This window comes from Henckelia pumila, chromosome 4, assembly GCF_033568475.1.
Source record: "Henckelia pumila isolate YLH828 chromosome 4, ASM3356847v2, whole genome shotgun sequence".
Taxonomy (NCBI): Eukaryota; Viridiplantae; Streptophyta; class Magnoliopsida; order Lamiales; family Gesneriaceae; genus Henckelia; species Henckelia pumila.
The window spans coordinates 191044982-191056257 of record NC_133123.1 but is presented as its reverse complement, the minus strand read 5'-3'; the positions used below and the strand labels follow the sequence as shown (position 1 = coordinate 191056257).

At 31.9% G+C, this 11276-nt stretch overlaps 1 protein-coding gene across 1 annotated transcript; it reads right to left on the bottom strand.

The window, feature by feature from the left end:
- Window positions 1-630: 630 nt before the first annotated feature.
- LOC140862481 (uncharacterized) lies at window positions 631-2039 on the bottom strand. The gene is made up of 2 exons (XM_073265503.1): window positions 793-2039; window positions 631-634 (listed from the first exon to the last, which is right to left on the bottom strand). The coding sequence occupies exons 1-2, from the start codon at window positions 2037-2039 to the stop codon at window positions 631-633; spliced, it is 1251 nt and encodes a 416-aa protein (XP_073121604.1).
- Window positions 2040-11276: the final 9237 nt, after the last annotated feature.

The window sequence follows — 11276 nt, the reverse complement described above, 5'->3', positions numbered from 1 at the left end:
CTGACCTCTCGATCCACCAGCATCGGGAATCTAGAGGTGGCTCCTACGGGTTCAAGAAGTGGCTTTCGTCATGTAGCACTTTTCCCTGTAGGTTCAAGAGGTGGCTCCCACGCACGTAGCACTTTGTCCCGCATAGCACTTATTTCCTGGGGTCTGCGGGCTGGTGACCGGCTCTGATACCATTCTGTCATGCCCCGGGCCCAGGCCCACGCATGCGCGACTGCACAATGGGCCCATATAGCAACTAATTCGTATTCGTCCTCGTTTTACGAAAATGATTAACCCAAGTTGGTATAGAAATCCATTGTAGCCCATTTTAAACTCACTTTAAACCTTTCATTTTTCCCATGTGGGACAGGGGTCTCACATTTATAATGTTTGTTGCTAGAAATTTGATTTTTATAGTATCAAAAAATTTAATTATATTTGATTAGTAAAGTATATACAAATATGAACATAATAGATTGTGAAATATTATAATTGATAAAAAAAAATAAACATAAGTTGATTGTGAAATATATTACAAAAAACTAAATATCCAACGAAATAAAATTCAACAACAAACTTATTTGGAGGATAAATTAATGAAAATCTATAGGTTTCATATCCTCAAAATTTATCCCTCAAGTGTCACCTACATGTAATGAGAACAACGAAAAATATTATCAGATCATCATTGTAAAATATGAAAACAATTTAAATATAAAAATTACCTGGTGAGGAGTGATAATATTAAATTAGTATATCATTGAATTAAAATCTAGATAATATATTAGTATATATCTCACGTACCTCCCACGTCTCTCACTCCTTGAAGATTGATCCATTTCATTTCTAATGCGGGTTGTGCGATCTCTACCAACCCTTCTCCTCTCTCGTCGAACCGGATTGTATTGTAATTGGAAACTCGGTTCATCCCAATATTGTTCATCATGTACAGGATAGAATCTACCATCATAAGTGTTCACATATTCGCTAAGTGCGTACCATGGTTGTACAAACTGTGCATGATCTAATCCGAACCATTTCGATGCACATATAACATGTGAACAAGGGATTCCAAATTCTGTTGTCTTCCCGCAAGTGCAATCACGGTTAGAAATATTGACAGCTTGTATGTGATGTTGACTCCCCGGTCTTGATCCTGTTGCAACGGATGCTGTCTGATCCCTTTGGTCAAATTGTACAACCCTATGTTCAATTGAATTTCTCGACCACTTCTCAAATTTTTCGCAAGCAAAATCAGTCCAAGGTTGATGTTTTTCCATCATTTTTTGACTTTGTCCCCGTCTTTGTATGAAATATTGCACGCATCGCTGTAAGGTTAACTCCACAATTGCGGTAATAGGGAGACGTCGAGCTCCTTTCAATACACTATTTATACACTCAGACATATTTGTCGTCATTATCTCTTGCCTCCATCCACCATCATGAGCAAATGTCCATTTCTCTTTCGAGATATTAGACAGATAATTGAAAGATGCTACATTTTTTGATTTGATTGCTTCCATCGTGGCATTGAATTTTCCTATTTGATGTTGTGTCCCTGCTTCCCAACATAAGTCCTTCAAATGAATGTTTTTGAACCTATTATTGAAATTAGAACACCCATGTCTCAAACAAAAACAATGAACACCACGTGGAGGTCTAAAGTCAAGGATATCTTGCACCGCACTTGTTAAACTTGCATGCCTATCATATATAAGACACACTCCTCTACAACCTTGTGTCACATGTCGTGCAACATTACTTAGGAACCAATGCCAAGACTCATAAGTTTCTTCATCGACGAGCGCAAATGCCAGAGGCAACAACTGGTTATTAGCATCCAAAGTCACTGCAATAAGTAGTTTGTGATTGTATTTCGTGTACAGATGTGTGCCATCAACACTGATTATTCTGCGACAATGTCGGAATCTATCTATACACGGCTTGAAGGCCCAGAATACAAAGTTCAAAACTTTTTGGGGATGATCGTTTTGCCGAAGGTGCTTCCACTCTACAATAGTTCCTGGATTATACTTTGATAGAGCACCCATATATTTAGGAAGAACTGAAACAGAGCTTTCCCACGTACCATATACGATCTCCACTGCACGCTTCAAACTAGATCATGCCTTAGCATACGATATCTCATACCCATATTTTTCTTTGATACTCTCTTGGAAATACTTGATCTCATATGCAGGATCACAACGCACAATTCCAAAAAGTGTGCTTGCTACCATATTTATGTTAAGGTTGTGGTGATCTATGCCCACTTGGCTAGAAATGTATGTATGTTCCCCACCATACTTCGTTATCATGAAAAATCCTATATTTTGTTTGAATGATGCTCGAAGCCCCCAACCACAATTGCCACCTGCAGAAAAGTTCTTACATTTGATCTTCCATATTTTTGGAGAACTTTGGACAACAACATATTCACGTCTTGCAATTCGAATAGAAAAATCCTTCACAGATGTTATTAATTCAGTTTTGTTCTTGAAAACCATTTTCGCAAAAATTTCAGGCCTTGCAGGGTCGTAAAACTTAGTCCGCGATCTAGATGATAACCCAAATGAATCCGGAATTTGTTCATCATAAACTGCGTTGAAAAATTGAGGAATTTCACGCATGACAGGATCATCACGGGGAATGTTCTGTGCAAGTGTTTCCCCACCATAGTTTGGGACACGCGATGATGTTCCCTCGTCCTGACGTGCGCCCTGTCGTGCATCTATGAATCGGGCGTCATTTTTACGTAGTGTGTTGGCACGATCATCTTCTTCCTCGTCACTTGATGCTACATCAGGCTCACTATCACTACTCATTACATTGTGAGAACTGTCAGCAAATGGATCATGTGCCTCTGCAATATTTCCTTTAACTGCATCTGCCATATTTTATCCCCTGATATGATCATCAACCATATCTTGTGCATTGTGAAAAGATCTTGGGTTCATGTTACTCGGTCCTGCATCCCCATAATTTAAATCCAAAACTCTGGGTGTATTGTGCCTCCTTGCAACATCTTCTTGTGTGGGATACATGATATGATGAGCCCAAGGCCGTGAATAAAAATCCCATGATAGTGTTTCGTTTTGGACCCATCCGTGTTCTTTTTCCGTAAAAACCATGATGTGATGATCCCAATTGCATGTATCAATTCCAGATACAATTTTGTACCCGCGGCATCAATGTGGCTTGCAGAAGTTTGTGGCTGATCATTAAAATCCATCGTACTCAAACCTTGTGTTATCCCTGGCATGAACAACTCATGATCGCAACTTCTTACGTTATAAGATACTGGAGATGATTCGACATACAGGTAAAAGCAATGTAGTAACGGCGAATCAAACATGAATTGCAAACTCTCATCATCTGTAATATACACATGTTCTTCGATTTGACGAGACATAACTTCGTAAGAATATTTTGTTGATAGTTTAATACTGAATTGTGATGGATCGATTTGTAATAGGCGATATACCTTATTCACCAACTGATCAAATGTAATAGAACGTGAGATTTTCATGGGCCTACTTGCTGGGATGCTATATCCGACCCTCTCATTTTGAACAATAACATAACCATTAATGTAGAGTAATGCATTCACAGCATCCATCTCTGCGTTCAACAATAAATATATAATATCAACATTCTTAAAATACATATATTAATGTTGTTCGCAAAACGTCACCTTCCCAACTTTCTTCACTAGTATATAATCTTTATATACATTATCTAAATATTTCATAAGCAAAACGTAACAAAAAAATCTGCTTTTTAAAAAAAAAAAATGTCTTCATTTTTTATATTAGCTTCAAGTATGTATTAATTGAAAATATTGGACAATTTTTTGACAAAAAATTTTCTAATTTAAATAATTGAAAATTCATAAGATTCAATAATATTTAAATGTGGCGAAGTAAGTATAAAATAATTAAAATGGCGACAAAAGTAGAAAATAATTTTTTTTTAAAATAAGTCTGAAATTAAAAAAATAAAAAACATTTGAGCATATATTAAAAAGTATATGTGATATTGATGATATTGTGTATGATTTGTTGGAAAAATTATTATGTTGTCATTATTTAAAATTTAAAATAGACTATAGAAGTAAAAGATAGGTAATTTATTGGTATGTTGGAATATTAAGTGATTAAACCATTAATAATGTATAATTTTTATTATTATGTTTGGCAAGAAATATATTTTATAAATATTGAAATGAACAATAATATTTATTGGAATTATAATTTTATTTTAACATTTAAATATTGAAATTAAATATCATTTTTATTAACTAGACACCATATTTAATCGTGTAAACATAAATTCACAAGTGTACCCTTTAAATAAAGGTTTTTATATTTAGTAAATTAACTAATTGGTTCAATTCCTAAAATGATTATAACCATCTTTCGAATAATTATATTAATTTTATCAATATTCTTAATGCACAAAATAAATAGTACAATTTTTATTAACTAAATTAATATTAATTTTGTTTCGTAATAACACAAAAAAAACTTAATTATGTTTCATAATTTTTTCATACGAAGGTGGAGTATATGTATAGCTATATAAAAATACATAAGACAAATTTTAAACTGACAAAAAAAAATTTCCGCCCACAAAAGTTTCCGAGAAATTGTGTCTCGTATTCTATTATTTTTGTAAAGTTTTCAAAGTTGTTCTATTTTTTAAATTTTTCCATTTTTATTATTTAGAAAATAATTAAAGTAATATCATTTTATTAATTGTCCTTATGTTCACAAATTAAGTTAATTAATTATCCTATTACTAAATTACTTACATAAAACTATTAATTAATTGTGTAGGATTTATCACTAATCTAAGCACAATACGTAACAAATTTTTATTAAAAAATTAAATTAATTTTTATTTTTATATCTCAAAAAAATTAGCAAATAATAAAATTTGCAGCAAAGTAATTAAGATAATTACATGTTAACAGTGTAAAAAAATAAGATTATCCGACTAGTTAAATTATACTTGTTCGATATATTTAAAAAATTATGACAAAATATAAAACTAAATAAAAAATCATAACGAAAAAATTTAGTACAACAAACTAAAAATTAAACATAGATGATTCTTACCTTTAACAATTACAAAGAAGTCACGAGACGAAACACGAGCAGAATTGGAGCAACGAACTAAATTATTATCTGACATGTTTAAAAAATATATTACATCAAAATATAACGATTAAACAATAATATCGTAACAAAAAATTATTAAAATAAACAAAATTTAAACATTTCCACGCTTACCTTTAAGAAACTCAAGAAAAAAGAGAAGAACAATGAGAATGAGAGCATAAATCTATCTAATATATAATGGGAAATAAAATGGAGAATGAGTTGGGTCATTTGAGCCTGTGGAAGAAACAATAATTCAGTCAATAAAGTAAGAATCAAATTATCGGGCAATGTGTATGGTGCTTTCGAATCCGGAGGTTTCTGCTCCGGATTCAAAAAGTTGTATTCTCATTCAAACACGCAAAATCTCGGTTCAGTCCTAAATATTTTGACACATTTTCGGTTCAGTCCTAAATGTTTTGGACGTTCCCGGTTTACTCCTAAATGTTTTCTAAAAGTTTCCGTTCAGTCATAAATGTGTCCTAAAAGTTTTCGGTTCAATCTTAAATGTTTATACATTCCCGGTTTGGTCCTAAATGTTTCCTAAAAGTTTCCGGTTCAGTCCTAAATATTTTTACATTGCCGATTTTGTGCCAAATATTTATGTTTATACGTTCCCGGTTTGGTCCTAAATGTTTCCTAAAAGTTCCCGGTTCAGTCCTAAATATTTTTACATTGCCGATTTTGTACCAAATATTTCTCAAAATTTCCCGGTTTGATCCTTCCATCTACTCGTGTGTTAAAACTAACACCGTGTAGTGTTATATCATTTGTGATTGAGTTTTATATTATTTATTATATATTTAACATTAAACAAGTTGTAAATAAAACACAAATTTATTAGAGTTTTTATCCAAATTTAAATCAATTTTACACAATTTTCAAAATGAAAATATTAAATTCATGATGCTACAAAATAAAAACTTAAATAAAATAAACGAAGCTTGAGGAATTAAAATTTAATGATGTTATTTCACATTTCTATTAATTTTGTTATATTCTCATTCATGATGCTTGCACATTTAAGAAAAAAATTGGAGGTTGGAAAAAGATATATATCTTTTTAAAACTCTTTTTATAATTTAAATAATTAATATTTGAGAAAAATTTACTATTAAATAAAACTTAATTTCATATAACTACTTTAACGTTGGTCAAATAATTCATTATATTTTCTCAATTGTTAACCATAAGTATTCTTCTCTTGAAAAATTTATTCAAAATTTCAAATACTTTGTGAAATAAGTAATACTAGTTATTTGCTAAAACATTTGTTTATTTGTTTGTGATTGATAATGTTTTTAACTATAAGATTGCACCGTTCAATTATTTTTTTTATTCTATAATTTTATTTTGCATAATTTATATTATATTTTCATTTGGAAGAAATTATTATTATTATTATAATTACTATTATTATTATTATTTCCTTCTATTTTATTTAACTTTTTCTTTTGTTTGTATGTTTTTTTTATCACGCTTTGTTTGTAGATGGAAGGACCAAACCAAAAAATTTTGAAAAATATTTAAGACGAAATCTGGAATCTAAAATATTTAGGACTGAACTGAAAACTTTTTAAAATATTTGGGACCAAACCGGAAACATAAAAATATTTAGGACTGTACCGGGAATTTTTGGAAAATATTTGGGACCAAACCGGGAATGTTCAAATATTTAGGATTGAACCGAAAATATATTCAAATATTTAGGACTGAACCGGGATTTTTTCCCGGTCAAACTATTTGACCGACAAGACATCTTTATTTTTTTTAAAATAACAAATCGGGTGGACCGCCTCATGGTCCAGCCGATTTTTTTTTGGCCCAAAAATGGATCTTCTTTTTTTATTATTAAACCTGAATCCGTCTGACATCTCTGTGAATCCGGGACAGCCTGTCCCGGATTAGCATAGTTTGATAAAAGTTTTAAAAATGCATTATTTTAATTAATATTTATTTATTTTATATTAATTTAATAAAAAACCCCATCAATAATGACATAAGAAGACAAGAAATATAGTTGTAAGATTCTCTGAAATTTATCGGTGAAACGAGTGAAATCACAACTATAAATACAGGCATTAAAGGAAGCTGAGGACATCGATCATTCTCTTCAGTTTTCTTACAAATAAATTGTGATAATATTTCTCTCTCTATTGTAATAAGTTTTTTTATGTATTTCAAAAACAAGACTATTATGAGTAGCTAAACAAGTTGTCTTCTCCTCTTCAAAGAAGTTGATTTATTTAATAATATGAGTAAAATTTAATTTGATATACGAACTATTGATTAAATGTCAAATTGGTACACGAACTTTTGTTAATGGCTTAATTGGTACATGTTCGCCGGCTTTCAGTCAATTTCCGGTAACATTTATGTAAAATGTCCAATTTTCCCTTTATTACAAAAAATACATATTTTATTTTTGATTTTAATTAGATATATTTTTATATTATATTTTATACGTAAAAATTGATTTGATTAAAATTTTTATTTGTACATAATATTTATTATATTAGATAGATTATATATTTCAACAAAAAAGATTAGATAAATTATATTAAAGCATACAATATCTAAATAATTGTAAATAAATAAATTGATATCATAGAAAATAAATAAATATTTTTTAGCTAAAATTTTGATTTTTGTATACATAATTTTTTTTGATAATATTAAAAATAAATAAATAAATAGTGATTGTGATAAAATATTTTTTAATATTTTAACTATGTAAAAATTTTTTGAATATAAATTTTAATAAAAATATTACGTAAGTTCTACTAAAATTAATTTTAATTTTCAAATCATATTTATAAGAAAAACTCATCGAAACACCAATTAAACTTCGCTATAACGTGTCACATGTTTTTTAATCAAAGAATAAAAAATTAAATTATGTTAGTCCGACGGTTTACCCAGTGCGCACCAAAAGGTAGCGGCTGAGGGTTTTCACGTCATAAAAAAATAAAAAAAACAAATAAAAAATTGAAAATTGAAAATTTATTTAAACACAATAATTTTATAAGAGAGCATGACTAATAAAAAATTGAAAGTCGTTCTCGGTTTTTATTACGGACAAAAATGATGAAGCTGGTTTTGAAACTAAAATAATATTAATGTTTTAATTAATTTGTATCATCAAAAGACTATTATACCCTTTTTTCATCATAATTTGGTCAAAATTAGGTGGACATGTATCAATTAAGCCATTATCAAAAGTTCGTGTACCAATTTCACATTTAACCAATAGTTCATGTACCAAATTAATTTTTACTCGTAATAATATTATGTCTGAATAAATTTCTCTAAGTCTCTTGTTCTTCTATGCACACATTTTATAATTAAACTTATATATCATACGTCTTACGGTAGAAAATGAATTAAGACTGTGCTGGGAGCCTGAGTGTCGTTGAAGGAGCTTGCGCAGATACCATCTGTTGCGACTGCGTTGTTGGAATATGAGGAGCACTTCGTAAAACTTGGCAGGTATGACCCGACGACATTAAGGTCAAAAAGATATTCAAGTTTAATTCATTTTACGGAAGCATGTTGGACCCTAATCCAGAGTATATTGGCTGGAAACCTTGCGTAACTAATAGTCCTGTATGACCTGAATTAGTTCGATAGGTAAAACAATGTCACGTACAAAGGATTAGTTACTAATTAAATAATTAATTCAAAATAAGGACCACTAGGGAGTGGAAACAAAGATATTGATGAGTAGAGAGTCGAGAGAAAGAAAAGTTTGGTAAAAAAAGTTTTAAAAAAGGGCAAATTATTTTAAACTTCCCACTACCAAACTTCTCTTTAACTTAACTTCCTACCCACCCTTTTCTTTATTTTTACTCCCTAGTGGTCTCCATTTTTTAATTAAAAATTAAATAAAACTTATCCTTTGTACGTGGCTTTGTTATACCTATCGAACCAGTCCCGGCCATGCAAGACTATCAGTTACGCAAGGTTTCCAGCCGATATACTCCGGATTAAGGGTCCAACATGCTTCCGTAAGATAAATTGAATTTAAATACCTCTTTGACCATAATGTCGTCGGGTCATACCTGCCGAGTTTTACGAAGTGCTCCTCACACCCCAACCACGTAGTCGCAACAGATGGTTTCTGCACAAGCTCCTTCAACGACACCCAGCATGCTGCCTTAATTCGTTTTCTACCTTAAGGCGTATGATATATAAATTTAATTATAAAATATGAGCATGAAGAACGAGAGATTTAGGAAATTTATTCAGACATAATATTATTACATAAATCAACTCCTTTGAAGAGGAAAAGACAACTTGTTTAGCTACTCATAGTAGCCTTGTTCTTGAAATACATAAAAAAAAACTTAATACAATAGAAAGAGAAATATTACAACAATTTATTTGTAAGAAAACTGAAGGGAATGATCGATATCTTCAGCTTCCTCAAATGCCTGTATTTATAGCTGTAGTTCCACTAGTTTTACCGAAAAACTTCAGGGAATCTCACAGCTGTCTTGTATTTTTTATGCAATAATTGATGGCATCTTTTACTAGTGGAGGAGGCAGCGGTCTGGAATTTTTTATGCCATTATTGATGGCATCTTTTACTAGTGGAGGAATCACATGCCTGCCACTTTATTTTGGCTTTATTCTCCTCACATGCCGGCTTTATTGTTGTCGGGGCATCTTTTGCTTTTGAAGTAGTCCCCTGTGAAAACGCATCTTCGGTGGTTCTTGTCCACCTTTGCTTGTCTCGAAAAAATCCTTTCGATCCGTTCGGGGTCTAAAGGTTTTTCCAAATTCTGGCTCCTTCTAATTTGGGCATTCTAGGCAGATATTCTCTGACCATCGTCCAATATGAGCCATGTTACAAAATTTTTGGCGAGTTTCTTTACTCCCCGGCAGCTTGCTGTTCCACAAAAGGTTTCTTTTTTTTTCGAAGAGTTCTTCCGCAAATGCTGTAGTTTTTCCTGTCATTGTGTACAACATGAACGATCCATTCACAGAATTCTGATAAAATTTGAATGGAAACTTGACTTTGTCCATCTCAGTAAGACAGACCCAAATACCCCATGCCCTTCTGGTTGAGATCTCATTTTCCCCGAAAGTGGACACTAAGGGTATTTCTTCAGTTTTAGGATCTTTGATAAATTTATGACTGTTTATATCAGGTCTCCTCAGCTTGATGAAATGAAAGGGTTCGTGTGATCCTTTCACTGTTGGTTCTGGAGCTGCACTAAAAAAGTATAACTCAAGCATATCTCATTTGGACAAATGTGAAAGAGTGTGTGCCCGGTTAGCCAACTTGTGGCTAACGGCTTTTATGACTCTATATATAAACAATCTTTGTTTAACATAATTTACATTCATTAATGGCATTTTCTTTATCTTTCTTCATAATGTTATATTGTGATATACTATTGTTGTTTTGATAAAGACCTTGAATATACTATAGTGTAAGTAAGATGAGATAGTGAATAAAGAGAGATCACTATCATAAAACACATCTTATAGTCACTATATATTCTAAACAGTTCCTAGTCAATTGAGCCGTCCGCAAATAAGGATAAGGATCGCTCGAGATCGATACTAGCATTTGCGATGCCAAGTACCACGTTTCATTGGTATGGAACATAGAGATGTTCAAAGCATGCAAATGGATATTCATATGATGAATGATCGAACTACCCTATTCGGACATTCCAAGTGGTTATTATTAATTGAGTGGATAAGTTCGCGGTTTTGGTTGTACACCATTAGTCCTTACTACTTGAAACATCATGGAGACTCTATATGCTAGTACTATACTTTGACTCGTTTACCGACTCTATGAGGGTCATCAGGTGTCGGGATTAGGTACAGTTACGACACATATAGGATTCGATGCTTTGTTGTCAAGGATTCACCACACGCTTGCGAGTGTGGATATCCTATGCAATCTGAGGAGATATTAGTGTGACAAATCTCTGGCCAGAGTACTCGATGTGATTTAGGTTACTTGGTTTCCTAGTAGCACATGCGATGTCACTATTTGATCTTCAAGATGCATTGCATAGTTATCGAATCTCAAACGACTCTCGATGTACCAATGGTTGTTGATTCGATCGGGATATATGGATGAAGGGACCGTATTGTACGCTAACC